The sequence below is a fragment of the Notolepis coatsorum genome (assembly GCF_963971535.1).
Source record: "Notolepis coatsorum genome assembly, chromosome: 4".
Classification (NCBI taxonomy): Eukaryota; Metazoa; Chordata; class Actinopteri; order Aulopiformes; family Paralepididae; genus Notolepis; species Notolepis coatsorum.
The window spans coordinates 57339318-57354954 of record NC_140168.1 but is presented as its reverse complement, the minus strand read 5'-3'; the positions used below and the strand labels follow the sequence as shown (position 1 = coordinate 57354954).

The window sequence follows — 15637 nt, the reverse complement described above, 5'->3', positions numbered from 1 at the left end:
TGGATCAGTGGACAAACACTGCTATGACTATTAGTCGTCTAAGAGTTTCTGTAATGGAGGGCAGAGAGAGGTGTGATGAAGAGAGATGAGGAGGGAGGAAAGAGCCACCTGGTAGGGTTAATTTACACTATCTGAGGCATGATTCTTCCTTAACAAGTGTGATAGATAAAGCACTGTGTAAATTAGCAGACAAATGTTTTATTACATTTATTTTCGTTTTGTTGTGCCCGTAAAAAAAAAGGGAAATTGTGACGGGTGCGAGTGCTGTTGGCGCGATAACACTCCATCCGTCCTGATCTCGCTCTAATCATCACTTCCCGAGCGCACCAGGGGTGTTCTCAGCGTCTAGCGGGTTATACTGTAGCGTCTGCGCTCCCAGAACAAGGTGTTATTTTCGACTTGAGTGGGACTCTCTTCCTCTGAAGAGCCTCTCAGTCCAGTTCCCCTACCTGTCTGACCCACATTTAGCGCCGTCTGCTCCTCAGGGTTAGGCCCGCAGTACCTTGAAATGGCGTCGCAGGGCACAAATAGCCTGCCTGGTATGTCTTGTTTGCTATTAGGACGTGAATATGAATTTCACATTCTGAGAGGAAGACGGCTGAAGTTGTTAGTGGGCTTATTCAGTGACCATCAGAGAGGGGTGTTGTTAGTGGGCTTATTCAGTGACCATCAGAGAGGGGTGTGCGTGCGAGCAGGCGATTTCAAACTCGCTTTTATGAGTTACTTGGACACCGGCAGTTCTCAACTAGAACGTGGGTGCAGAGACCAGCTGGTCAGTGTGTGGGATGACTTGTTTATTGCAACAGTATGCTGCCACAAAGATATTCTCCACTATCTGCACTGAGTCACCTTGTCTATATACACACAAAAACAGCAAACAGGCGGCTTTTTTATCAAAGAATAGAAATGCATTGTTTTGCCTGCCCCCCTTTTTATATATAAAACCATAGTATATGAACTAGATTGGTCCAAATAAAGGGGATGCATCAGGATGCTTAATGTACTCCGAAGACTGCAGTGTTGTGTGCAATCATACTGTTGTCTAATGAACTCCATTATGCATCTTATTGACAGAGGCATGTTTTCTCATTGGGGCGACACGACATGTCACCTCTTCTCTTTATTAATTAGCACACGGTGAGGTGCTCTGCCACTCTCCCATGACACATATCGCTACTGTGCCTCAGTTAATCCCAGTGTAATTAATTATGCAAAGAAAAGCATAGAGCTTTCAGTAATGTCATATCATTAGAAAGAAAAGTTTTTTTTTGCAATAATATGCAGCAATATGTGTGAGGAGAAATTGACAAGAGAAGATGTGTATTCATGATCTAAAATTATTATTATTATTATTATTATTATTATTATTATTATTATTATTATTATTATTATTATTATTATTATTATTATTATTATTATTATTATTATTATTATTATTATTATTATTATTATTATTATTATTATTATTTTCTCTGCTGGAGACACTGGTTTTTCTTCACATTGACTGATCTGCAGACTACAAATTTTAATTTTTTTTTATTATAATTTTTGTAGCAGCTGGGAGTCTGGATGTGTCTGGATGAGTGAAGCTGATGGCTATTCTGGCTGCAAGAAAGACTCAAGTTGGGCAGTCGAGATAAAAAATCTGCTCCACTCAATCTTGCGGGTGGACATTGTGGTTCACAGCTCAGAAATGACTAATGCACGGCTGAGCGTGAATCGTCAACGGGGCCAGGGCTTTTAATTGGAATGTTGGTTTAATTTGGTAAAATGCAATATAGCCCGTCTCGGGGGAAAGTTACCCAGATATAGGATTTCTATTTGGTGCATAACATGCAACCGCACAGCATTGTAATTTATAGATTGCCATCAGCTGAGTGAAAGTGTTATGACACATTCGTTATGTAAGTCATGAAATGTAAATATAGCCAAATGCTGTAACCATCAGCCGATGTGCTGCCAGTGTTTCACGTAATGATATTAGTTATGTTTCTCTTGTAGATCTTGACACAGAGAAGACGGAAGAATCGGACACCAACTGGGCATGTGAGGAGTGTGTGACAGCGGGACCGGCTCATCGCCATGGAATGCTTTAGGTCAGAATGGGAGAGGACTTTCTCCGTAACACGTGACAAATCACAATCGCCTTGTACGGTGCCTCCGTTCCCTATTTGACGGCACCGTCCCACCGTCGGGCAATAGATTTCTTTCACACAGGAGAGAGTATGAGCCCGGACACTGAGTTAAAGTGGATATAATTAGACAGAATTAATCCACATTGATCCTATTTCCCAGTGAATGACTTGGCTCGACCTCTGTAGCCTGGCGCAGGCAGACACACCCCAGGTGTCGACCTGAGGCCGGTCTTTCCATTTTATGGAGGCCTTGCAGAGTCGCCTGACGCCCGGGGAGCAGTCCGGAGGTCACGAACATTCCCAGCCAGGGTCTCCTCGTAGAGACCCTCAGCCCGAGTCTCCCGCCCAGCATTGTCAGGCACAGGAAACCATCTGCCAGCATGACACCCACGACACCTTACAGCCACAGAAAGCGCCTCCCACACAGCCTCCGGAACGCAAGCGTCTCGGGCACCAGCGGCAACGCGTCGACTCGGACGCAGCGCCGGAGGGCAAGTGTGCCGATGAGGCGGCGAAGACAACCAGGGTACAGAGTTCATCGTCAGGAACCCCGGGTCCCTCGGCGGTGCCTGGCTCCACTCCGTCCAAGCAGGGGACCCCGAAGGCCACCCCGAAGCAGAAGCGGGAGCGCAAGCCTCAGCGGCCCGGCAAGTATGTCTGCTCTTACTGTGGCCGCGCGTGTGCGAAGCCCAGCGTCCTTCAGAAACACATCCGCTCTCACACAGGAGAACGGCCCTATCCCTGCGCTCCCTGCGGCTTCTCCTTTAAGACCAAAAGTAACTTGTACAAACACCGTAAATCTCACACCCACAGGGTAAAGGCTGGGCTGGCGTCCGGAGAGACAAAATCTTTAGACGAGCCGATCACTGAGTCGGAGGATGAAACCAGACACCTAACGTCAGCCGCCTCCATGGACAGACACGGCAGCATAGCCTCTCACAAGGGCCTTGACACAGACGGGCCTAAAGAGACCTCTGAGGCCATGGACGACTCCTACGCTGTCAAAAAGAGGCTAGCCATGCGCCTGAGTCGCGGGAAACGTGGTACGCTAGATTCATCTGATGACAAGGCCTCTGCGTTGATTCTAGGAAGCAGAGGCAGTACAGAATCGGGCTACTTCTCTCGCTCTGAAAGCACAGAGCAGACACAGGACAGCCCTCCCAACACAAGTGCCAAAAGCTATGCAGAGATCATCCTGGGAAAATATGGCCGTCTCGGACACCTTCAGAGGATGTCTCGTCACCATAACCAGCAGCCCTCAGGGCAGGAAGAGAAGAACATCCCGTTCATAGTCCCCAAGAAGCAGGTTATTGACCATATCACCAACCTCATCACCATCAATGAAGCAGTGGTGGACACCAGTAAGATTGATAGTGTGAAACCCAGGAGGTTCTCCCTATCAAGAAAGAGCAGCACAGAAACTAAAAAGAGTTCTTCTGTCAAAGAACCCATCATCCAAAGCCCCAAAGCTAGAGATCCCAGCTATAAGAACAGTGGCTCTATAACCATGGGGGTTCCGTGTGAAAAGTTTCATCACCAGTCTCTAACTGTGGAACCAGCAGCCGGCCAAATGTCTACTGCCCCTCTGTTGAGAAGTCACTCCATGCCATCTGCTGCTAACTCATTTGACCCCTCCAGCGGCAGCCCTTGCAGATTCCGCCTTAGCCAATCATTCGATGAACGGCAACCTTCTGAAATGCAGGCCTCCCGTCGCTATGGGACGCTAAGACGGCAGCCAGCTATTGAAATCCCGCTTGTTGCTGAACTGTCAAAAGAGGAGTTACAGAGTTCTCACTCATTTTATCGCGATAGCTTAACCACCGTGCCTGACCACAAGCAATGTCAACCACAGCCATACGAGTGTGAGTCCTGTGGCACTGGGTGCAAGGATTGGGAGGGTTATAAATCACACAAGCAAAGCCAATGTTTAGCGCAACACCCCTTAGCCTCAAGCGAGGCTGCAATCTGTCAGATAGACCGCCCCCAACTGATACACCATCCAATCAGACCTGGAGCTTTAGCCATGCGCAAGAGAAGGAAAGAGGAGAGTTTTGAATTTGATGACCCCTCCTCTCCTGGCGCATCCTCCTCACCTTCTCCTTCTTTCACCCCTTCAGTGCAAAATAGAGATGAAAGCAGTGTAGCTTACGAAGGCTCCAGGCGACCCACCCCGAAACCCTTCTCAGTGATCCAGCATACTAGTTCCTTTGAAAAACAGGACACTTTGTGTGCTGAGAATCACGGCACAGAGGGGGCAAAGATTAACTTGCCATCCCATGAGGACTATCAACCTGCACCTCAGACACAACCCCAACAACCGTCAACAAAACCAACACCCCGCAAGCTGGTCCGCCAACACAACGTGCAGGTTCCAGAAATCCGCGTGACGGCGGACTCGACCATGAACACAGAATCGCCGTCTGAGTTGAGTTCCGCAACAAAACAGCCAGAGAAACCGGAAGAATTCCAGTGGCCCCAGAGAAGCCCCACTCTGGCCCAGCTCCCCATTGAAAAGCTTCCCCCTAAGAAGAAGCGCCTACGCCTGGCTGAGGCAGCCCAGTCCTCAGGGGAGTCCAGCTTTGACTCTCTGTCCCTTCCACGCAGCCCCAGTCAGGACAGTAGCGCGTCCTACGCCTCGAGCCGCTCCACCTCCTTTGAAGAATCAAACAGGCCTGACATGGAAATAGCAACATCAGCAACACCATTGAGGAGATCAAGAGCCCCCCACATGTTGACTGTCCCTGGGCTGCATCAGCACCGTGAGATGAGGCGGTCAGCCTCTGAGCAGGCGCCTCATGAGCCACAGCTGGGCGTCATTATGGCGGAGACCCGCAGCAAATCCTTTGACTACAGCTGTCTGTCCCCCGAGCGCTCTGCTGTGGGCTGGAGAGAGCGGAGGAAATGTCTCCTCATGAGACACAGTGCTGTCCAAGATCCAGACGAGGAGGATGAGGAGCAACCGCCTCCTAAACCCAGCACCAGCACCAACCCCGTCAGCCCCATCGCATCATCCAGGGCAACCCCATGCGCTGGGAATGGCAGCAGGTCTCCGACTTCTCCCAAAGCAGTTGACTCAATGCCATGTAGTACAACAAGATCGCCATGCCGAGAGGTCTTCTCTCGATGGAAACTCAGTCAGAATATCATATTAACAGGCAGCACTGAACTCCCACCTATTTATAACCCATCTGCCGACCACATGAAAGTAGCTCCCCCGGTCCACACAGGACAGGCCCCAGGCATCTCTCTCCAGTCCCCTCAACCGTATCCCACCCAGGGCCCATCAGGGGCAGCCAGGGCCCACTACCTCCCAATGTCCACCGGGCTGAAGCTGGAGATCCCCCCCACACATGGACGCGACGGATATACAGGCGTTCAAATGAGTACCTCTCAAACTCTGCACTCTTTACCCATCATCATCCGCAGCCCGGACCTACTGAGGCCCCCCACCTCACTAGCAATAGCGGTGCGTCTCCAGGCGGACACCCCTACCCCAGCTTGTGTCATTTACACCACGTTATGTCAGACGACCCCATCCAGGCCCCAGGAACCTGTGTGTTCCATATCGACTATCGCAACTATACCAACGTCTGCGTACAGAAGCCCGGCATCCGGCGTATCTCCGATTATTCAGGTGTGGTCCGAGGACGGGCTGAGGTCGTCGGGCTCCGGAGGCAACAAGCGGATGCTGTCTCCTTCGAACAGCATCGAGCTCAGCCCCGAGTCCCAGCAGCAGCAGAAACGGGTGAAGGAGGAAGAGGAGAGGAGGGAGGACGGGCGCGTCGGCGAGCCGTCTGCGGAGACGTCCAAAGAGGAAGACAAGCGGGAGAGGGAGAGTCGCCTGTGTCTGCCCAGCATGTGTTCTCCTGTAAGGCCGAGTGAGCCTTCCTTTCCCAGTCTGCAGTCCAGCACCTGTAACAGCTGGTGTTATCTGAACTACATCAAGCCCAACCCGGCCGCTCAGGACGAGCACGTGCCCTCTGTGTATTCCTCCTGGTCCACCGGGGGCTTCGACCCCAACCCTCCGGGCCTCTCCAGCAAGATGGCAATGTCCCTGCTGCACTGCAAGCAGAGGTTCACCCCCTCCATCTACACCATGTCCCCCATGTCCTGCAGCACCACCGAGGACAACAGGAGGCCATGCTGTACCGAGGTAATTACAATTTGAAGACATTTGAAAAGTTTCCTTCCAAAATGAGTTATGTTTTTAGATTTACAGACATAACATCCCGCTCATATTAAATCTGTGCCTGAGATGGTGTCTGGAAATTCACAAAAAGATCTGTGTAGATCTGAAAACATTTAGCATGAGAGGCCTTATATTAATAACCACCCCTTATTTCTTTTGTCTTTTTTAATCTTGTCTTGAGGATCTTCTCAAAGTTTTTGTTATTGCAAGCTCTTGTGTATCCATCCTCGTGGATTTATTATCAATCATTAATCTTAATGATTTCTAATTCATTCTAATGAAATAGAAAAAATTATAGATTGGGTTATGCTGTAGATTTCAGAACGTGACTAATATTTAAGGGAGAGCAGGGTACAGTATGACACAAGCAGTCGTTCAACTGCATTATAACATATATATTTATTAGGGATGTCCGATATTATCGGCCTACCGATATTATCGGCCTACCGATATTGGCATTAAAATGTGATATCGGAAATTATGGGTATATGTTTTCATTTATTTAACCTTTATTTACCCAGGCAAGCAAGTAAGAACAAATTCTCATTTTATTTATTGTCAAAAGTATGCATAATGTTGTGTTAATTCCACGACAAGAGATATGTAATGTGGGGGGGGGGGGACCCTGCATATATCGGTATCGGAAATTAAGAGTTGGACAATATCGGTATATCGGTATCGGTAAAAAAGCCAATATTGAACATCCCTAATATTTATATATTTAACGCTAGACAGTAATGGTTTTAGATTAGATTTACTGTAATTTAGGATGGGAGTTGTCAAAATTAAATAATGATCACAAAAAAGAAAAGACTGAGGAACTTTAGGCAAACATTTATAGCAGGGCGCATGAGAGTTATGGTACAGAGCTCAAAACTTTATAGCAGGGCGCATGAGAGTTATGGTACAGGGCTCAAAACTATTTATAGCAGGGTGCATGAGAGTTATGGTACAGGGCTCAAAACTATTTATAGCAGGGTTCATGAGAGTTATGGTACAGGGCTCAAAACTATTTATAGCAGGGCGCATGAGAGTAGAGCCATATGAAATCCGTTTTATTTTTTTTCCAAATTCCATTTGATTTTTTTCCAAATTCCGTTTTTTGGTTTTAATATTTCAGAATTCTGTATTTTGCTTTGTACGCTCATTTTACCATCAGAAATAGTGTCTAATAAGTGGGAATGAATAAATGTCCACAATTTAATAAGATATAACAGTCCATTTAATAGGGCTGTCTTAAATACTTCGAAGCTTCGTTCGATGGGCATGGGATTCGAATATGAAAATAAAATTCGATTATTTAAAAAAAATATATATATATGTTTGCTCAATTCCGCGATTCCGTCCGCAATTCCGTGAACGCGGATTCCATATGGCTCTACATGAGAGTTATGGTACAGGGCTCAAAACTATTTATAGCAGGGCGCATGAGAGTTATGGTACAGGGCTCACCTTCCCAAAACTGTCCCGAAGCAAAAAAAATTATGTTTGTTGACAGACTAAGCCAAATTACCAATCTAAGCGATCACAATAAAAAATAATAACTTTGTTCACTCACATTGCACAGCAATGTAGTTGGTAGTTGTCATCTACTGTACCAAGTGATTAACGTTACAGGTGACAACAATGTGATAGAGCAGAGATTCTGTCTCGCAAATCCACTGCTGTCTCACACATGCAGGGAGAGAGACAAGCAAACGTTATGTGAGCTAGAAGCCCATAGACGCTCATTCCCCAAAACGTTGTTGGCAAGTCCTCCCGTTAACGCAAGTGCACTTGTTGAATCGAGGCCTCTCTAGCCTGTTAGCAAATGCAATCGTAACTAACATTGGGTATCTTATAACTATCAAACCAAGTCAAGTAAAGATTGCTGACTTGAGATGAGAGGAGAGGTTTGTTGCTCTACTACTGTTACACTAATCTGATAAATGTTTTACAACCCAGGCTTGATCGTTAGGAGTGGGGTCTGACGCCCCTTACAATAGTTTGTACTGTAAACAAACTTACCAGTAGTTTAGCTGGTTGAAGGCTTGCAATTCCCAACTAGACAGTAAACATTGTATATGTTATTAAGATTAAATTAAATATATTGATGTTTGAAAGCTAGGAATTGAAGCCTTAACTTGCATTTGATATCATCTCAAAATGTCAAATATCTGCCCAATTAATCTGTCTATTACTACTTGTTACAATAAAAATAAACCTTTTTCAAGGATTCTCTCAAAATAAGTAAGATTATCTTGAAACAACAAGAAGTGCTGTGCCTTATTTTAAGATAACTTAAAAAAAGGGAATTTATCTCACTTATCATTTAATTAAAGAAAATAATGTTTTAAAATGTAAAAAAAAATAAAAAAGGTTTATTTTCATGCTTGACACTGATATGTAATTTTGGATAAGATGTTCCCAACATTCAATGACAGTGGCCACCCCCATCCCTGTCTCTGTCTCCCTGGCTTCACTGGAGCAGAGATGGTGATGATTTCTCCACGTCTCTTTTGGGGTGCAGGTCTACAGCAGCCAGCCCCGTGACACAGGAGGACACACACGGGCAAACGAGGGACAGACGTCAGCAGAAGGCAACAGGCTGAATGAAGGAGAGGAGGAGGAGGAAGGGAAGAAGGACGAGGAGGTCGAGCCATGCCACGAATACAAGCAACCTCCACAGGCTTGGCTGAGTGAGGGAGGGTGAGTAGGACTGTTTTATGAGACGTTCACGCAGTGACGGGAGAAATACACTCCAATAAAAGCAGAAGTGCCCTAACGGAATACTACTGTGTTGAAGCATTTGTTAATGAAACGTACTGTACCATAAGTATCAGAAACAACGGTGAGACGTTTACACTGGCTCCCACTGTTTCCTCATACAGCTGGCGTGATGTTTGAACATATTTTAAAAGGTACCACCTTTTGTATGCAGAAAGACTCATTAGTAAGTTACTGCAGGGGCAAATGTAGTGTAGGGAAAAAAAGTATCATATTTTGTTGGAATCAGCGGATGTGAAAACAGAAATACTCAAGTACTTCATAAAGGTACCCCCGAAGGCACAGCCCTCTAGCCAATTCCAACTGGTGTCGTGTCCCCGAGAGCTTCTACGTGTTACGGTCCCACACGCCAAACCACGGCGGGCGTGGAAGGGTTCGCGGCGGCAAAGCGGCGTGTCGTGGAAACTGTTGTCTTTCCCCCGTTGCAGGAGGAAGGGCTTGGCCAGCGTGCGCCAACAGAGCCCATCTGTTGAGGGGAGCGTCGCCAGGAAACTACCCAGCTTCCTCTGGCCCTCTGTCCGGACTCATTCACAACCAGCCACAGAACATTTCATTCTGTTCCCTGGAACCGGACCGATGGAATGAATCGGTGCTTTATGTTCAGGCGTAGAGAGAGGTCAGGGATGTGGTGGTACTACCGGTATATGTACAGTACCCTGTACTGGGGATAAAACAGGATATCGGAGAACACCCCCCTGCCCCCCCCCCCCCCCCCCCCCTTCCGAACCCCCGATACTAAAATCTGATATCAGGAGCCACGTGGATATCAAAGTGAAGCAACTCAATTCTCTGTATTTTTTTTAAGACATTTTACATTTCTGTAATGAAGATAAATGGATTCTATTTCCATCATTTTCCTCTCTAAGGTTACTTACTAACTAAGGTCTGTTACTGTTCAGCAAAACGAACGGATCCAATAGTTCTCGGTATTTGATCGGTAGTTGGAATGTGGTATCGTTATGGTAACGCGGTATTGCCGTGGTACGGTTATGCGGTCGGAGCCATAATGAGATTATGTTCGGATGATGGAGAGATCTGGGAAAACGAGAATCGTGTCGATGGCTATTTCAGCTCACGACAATAACGTGCCAACAGGACATATTGACATATCCCGGGGTGAGAACACAGGAAGCTCTTTTGATTCATCAAATCTCATTTGACCTCGAGCGCTACGGTACATCGCGTGGAGGTTCGGTCCCGTGGAGGTTGAGCCTGGACACACCCCGTGTTTTTTTCCGTTATCCGTCAACAGAATAACAGCCCCACCGCCTATCCTATCGGCTGAGTGCTGCGAGGCGCCATCTGTGCACTCCTCTCGGTCCGCGTGTGCGTCTGTGCCACCAGTCCCCGTCGTGACTCACGTTGACAGGCACCATCACAATCTTCTTCCCGTCGGAGTGAGTCATCGCCATCAACCGCCTCCGTCTGTCGGCTCTGAGGGACGATGAGACAGAAACCCGCGTCGGGACGAGGCGCTCCAAAACGACCTTTAATTTATTGGATGGCAGCAAGTGAAGGAGGCTTTTTATAGGCCGGCACTCGTGAGATAGAGCCGGCGTTGGTTTTGTGAATGGGGTTCACATCGGAGGCTATGAAGGCCGCCGCTTCTCAGACCCATCTGTATGTTTTATGTGTGTGTTTCCTTTCCCCAGTGTACAAACAACTTTAGGTGTACGTTTGTATGAAACCTTTGCACTAAACGCTACGAACATGAACACTTGAACCTGTATTCATAAAAAATAAGAAGGAAAAACGAACACGTATTATGTGAGGATTATTTGGAGTAGGAATGTGCTTTCTATTATATTTTGGGGTGTTTTTTTCATGCATATTTAGAGCAGCAGCTGGTCTGGGGTCTGGGTTTCCCTCCCTCTCAGCTGTTTTTATTGGCTGGCCCCCTCCCTTACCCCCCCCCCCCCCAGATCGCAGGCTCCCCCCTTGTTTGGAATGGGTGGTGGTGTGAGTGGCTCCATGGGGCGGGGGGGGGGGGTCCTCCTGGATTTATTTGGCTTATGAAAGCTGCTCTGTTAAAACGTGAAGTGGGGGGTCTTTGCTGAGGGACCCTCGGCGTACAGCACACACCCAGGGCCCCCCCTCCATCGGCCCCCAGCTCCTGCCAGTGTGAGCTCACTGTGTAGTAAAGGTGTGTGCCAAACAGATCCCTACTTAGACGGGATAAATGAGGACGCAGAGAGCTGCTTGCAGGTGCTCTCAGGGCCCCGCCGTCTGTCACATCCTTTTACACTCAACATCGATTCCCGCTGTCACTGCAAGACGACCGGCATCAATAAACAACCGTCTGGAAAATGCTCTGTGGTTGATACTGATACACTCTCTCTCTCTCTCTCTCTCTCTCGCTCTCTCTCTCTCTCTCTCTCTCTCTCTCTCTCTCTCTCTCTCTCTCTCTCTCTCCCCCCCCCCCCCCCCACACACCTACAGGTCCAGTGAGAAGTATGGCTACAGGCACGGTGGAGAGGCAGGCGGGTGCGAGCGCGAGCGGGGCGGATTCCGCGGTGAGAGTCGCTGTGTGTCGCCCGAGCGCGCCCTCCCACAGACGGGCTCGAGGCCGTGTGTCTGCGAGCTCTGCAATGCCGATCTCAAAGCCAAAGGTGAGCGTGGCACGACGAGGAGCACTCAGACATAATTGAAGCCCTGCAGTGATACGTCTGTTTGTTCTCTGGGGTGTAAATGTATTTCTTTTTCTTCTTTTTTTAATATATATATATAATATATAATATATATATATAACAGTAAACCTCAGTCAACACATGAGGTCTAAGCCACACGGGGAGACATGTCACGAGGGGGCCAGATGTTTCGTTGATGAAACTGATGAAGGTAGGCTTTGTTTTTTATTGGTGTGTGTGTTTGCGTGTTTCGTGCCCCCTGAAACATAAAATGTCCCTGAAAACATCAAATTAAATTACAATGAATGTGATTTTGAAACAAAGGTTGTAAATGGAATTGCCCCATACAATAATTCTAAACAAAATTATCAAAGGGTGGTTCCTAAAACAAAATTATATGTCCTGCCTTGGAGGGGACTGATCAAGAGCGAGAGAGAGAGAGAGAGGGGGGGGAGACAGAGAGAGACAGAGAGAGAGAGAGAGAGAGAGAGAGAGAGGGGGGGGGGGAGAGACAGATAGAGACAGATAGAGACAGAGAGAGAGAGAGAGAGAGAGAGAGAGAGAGAGAGAGAGAGAGAGAGAGAGAGACAGAGAGAGAGAGGGGGGGGGAGACAGAGAGAGAGAGAGAGAGAGAGAGAGAGAGAGAGAGGGGGGAGAGACAGATAGAGACAGAAAGAGAGAGAGAGAGAGAGAGAGAGAGAGAGGGGATAAGAATGTATTTCTCTCCCCGTCAGGAGTCTGCGACGACAGCTCGGCTCGTCCAGAAGACAGTCAAGCCTCTGATCTGGTGGACCGTGGAGGAGAGGAGCAGGATGCAGGGGGTGAGGACAGTAAGGATGAAGCTCACACCAGCTCTTCTCACCCGCTGAAACCAACAGACCCAACGGTACTTCGGATCAGGCAACCAGAGCGACCCGGGGAAACCCTCACGCCGACACCCAAGTGTGCGGCTGCCAACACCAAGCGGGCCATGTTCGCCCGCCGACACCTGGAACCCTCGATGGCCACGCCGCCCTCAGGGGCTTCACCGCCATGTCTCTCCCCCGCTCGCAGTACGTCCCCGCCGCGCAGCCCGTCGTCCGGCCCTCGCCTGTCCCCGGCTCTCCGCCATCGCTCCTCGCCGTCCTCCCTGTCCCCGCCTCATCGTCACGTCTCCACCGCCTTCCCGCTGAGACGGCTGTCCCCCGTGCGAGGCCTCTCTCCTCCTCTTCCCGTGGGACGCCGCTCGCCCGTCTCAGGGTCCACGGGCTCCCCCGTCTCCCCGGCGGGCTCGTCCTCCGCTCAGTACGGAGCCTGTCTGCCCAGAGACCCCACCCTGCCGGGGGACAGACCCAGGTCTCCGGCTGTGTCCAGGCTGGTGAGTTTGCTTCACTTCGTCTCCTACGTCTAAAAGCACACTGTGCTTTAAAGGAACACGCCAACATTACTGGAAATTAGCTTACAGTCTTCTCCAGAGAGAGACAAGAAGATATATACCAGTTTCCTCTCTCCGCATTCAGTAGAAAGCTATCTGGCTGCATGTTAGCCTAGCTTAGCACAATGAATGGAAGCAGACATGTACGATTGTACGGGTAGCCTACGCATTGTCCAACTAACACCTCTCCGAAGGCTAACCGGCACTGTCCGCTTCCATTCATTGTGCTAAGCTAACATGCAGCCAGATAGCTTTCTACTGAACACACAGAGAGGAAACTGGTATCTATCTTCTTGTCTCTCTCTGGAGAAGACGATAAGCGAATTTCCCAAAATGTCGGCGTGTTCCTTTAAAGTGTGGTTTTCACACCGTTCAAAGTCATTGTTCTGATTTGTTTTTCATACCACGAGATGTAACTCGAGGGATTCTCTTTTCTTGTAGCCTGTGGTTTTAAAAAAAAATTGTGTTTTTGTTGTGCGTATAATTAATGCTGGTCAAAGTGTGCGGTTGCGTTTGAACCCGCCAACGCTCGCTCACCTGTGACCTCAGTCCGTCTCTTGTTGGTTTAGTCCGCAGATTTAAAATAAGGCCTGCTTTTCGCTCACAAAGCTAATCTTGTGTGGTGCAGCCGAATCCCAGTGAGTCAACATTTAAATGCAAATATAGATACCCCACCACATAGGAGAGTTATTTTCAAAGTCACACCTTTTATTGGAAAAGGAAGGAAAGGCAACTCTCTTTTTTATTTTATTTTTTTTATTTGAATCGCTCAAGCCGAGCCTACAGCTTGAATGCCTTAAAATAATGCAGGAGAGGTCCCAAATAGACACAGCATGTTTTCCTCTGGCCGGCAGGAGATAAAATGAGGACCAGGCTCGATCATTAAATATCCAAGATTGTAACCACATGTCTGTGATAAAAACAGTTGATGAATATCTCAGTTCACACACTAATAAAAACATGTCTTTCTCAAGTCACGGTTGTGTTATGACTCAAACCGCTCCTCCCTCCTTCCCTTCCCTCTCTCCTCCAGCAGAGAACTCTGTCTTTGGACGAGGGCACCCACTTCTGCACCCACCCCGCTCAGCCTCGAGGCTACAGCGTCCTGAGCCACCTGCCCCTCCACTCCCAGCAGCCGGCCAGGGCCCCGAGTCTCATGATCCCCATTGGGGGGATCCACATGATCCTGCCGCGGGCCGCCCCCTCTACACCCTGGCCAGAAGCCCCCTGATGGATCGATACCCCCAGAGAGCTCCGCCGCTGGGTTGGTCTGTTCCGCTCCGATGCCAGGATACTCTCAAAGAGACTGGGCCGCCGAGCGGACAGACTCACCCGCCCCGGGATCGCAGATCGGCGGTGGTGGGGGACGGAGGAGGAGACGCCGGGATCAGGTGGTCGACGTCCCCTATCCCGGACAGGGAGGGTTCGTCACTCGGACATCTCGGCGCACGAGAGCCAGCGACGGCGAGCCCCAGGGACGAGGCGAAGCCGTCCGCTTCTTCTGGCTCCACGCCGGACGGCCGCCCGCTTTCGGCCGCCAAGGCAAGCACTTTGTACCAGGGAGCGACAGACGCACACGTTAGAAAGAGACCTGTTTACCCTGAGGCCGCCCAAGGCCACAAGCCGCCTTCTCCCTCCCAGACACAGCTCTGATAGGCGGAGGGGGTATTTTACGGGACAAGTGCAAAAGACTTCAGTCTAAAAGAAACATAGAGACTGTGGTTTGGACAGGAATAGGAAGAGAAAGGAGCACTCCTTCTGCACCGCTTCTGAACGACGCGATTATGTAATTACATGAATAATATATAGACACTATGTTAGATATGCAGTATGTTTTGTAATCTTTTTTTACCCTCTTGTTTGACGTCATCGTTGTTAATTTATTTATGTGCTATTATGCAATTCTGTACAATACGCGAGAGCAGCTGGAATGATATGTAGAAAATAAAAAGGTTTTATTCGGTTACATCTTTCCCCCTATTAACCCCTTTGACAGCTATATATACTATTGCTGTGTTTGGTGTACTGTATGACCAAAATTGCTATAGAAAGGTACTAGACATATTTATTCACCCTGACCAGTATTATGAAGTGCAATTTCTGTCAAGATTGTGGCTTGAAATGTCATTCTTGAAGGCTGTGATTTTTATTTATATCCCCCCCCCCCCCGTTTTTTTCTTTCTTTTCTTTCACGTCCTCTTTTTGTGTTTGACGAAGCAGGGTTATAAATCATCTCCTTTTCTACTATGTTAAGTAAAAAAAAACAATTTTAAATAAAATAAAAAGTCATGTCTTCTCGATCGAGACGTTTGATAGGCGAGGAGTGCACTAACAAAAACGATTTGATATCAAGAAGGGAAATGAAAACCTGTTTTATCACATACACGGTAGCTAAGGTCAGTTTTGTCATAAAACAGATACATGTATTTTTGTGTTGTTGTTTTTATAAATGATACAATCACTCTATAATTATCATTTTCATGTTTGCCATTAAACTTCTCATTTT

At 48.1% G+C, this 15637-nt stretch overlaps 1 protein-coding gene across 1 annotated transcript; it reads left to right on the top strand.

The window, feature by feature from the left end:
• Positions 1-2376: 2376 nt before the first annotated feature.
• hivep3a (HIVEP zinc finger 3a) lies at positions 2377-15240 on the top strand (the record flags this gene model as incomplete). The annotated part of the gene is made up of 6 exons (XM_084311953.1): positions 2377-6288; positions 8834-9012; positions 11530-11699; positions 11842-11928; positions 12452-13074; positions 14165-15240. 6 exons carry the CDS (start codon positions 2377-2379, stop codon positions 14360-14362), a joined length of 5169 nt encoding a protein of 1722 aa, XP_084168079.1. The 3' UTR covers positions 14363-15240.
• Positions 15241-15637: the final 397 nt, after the last annotated feature.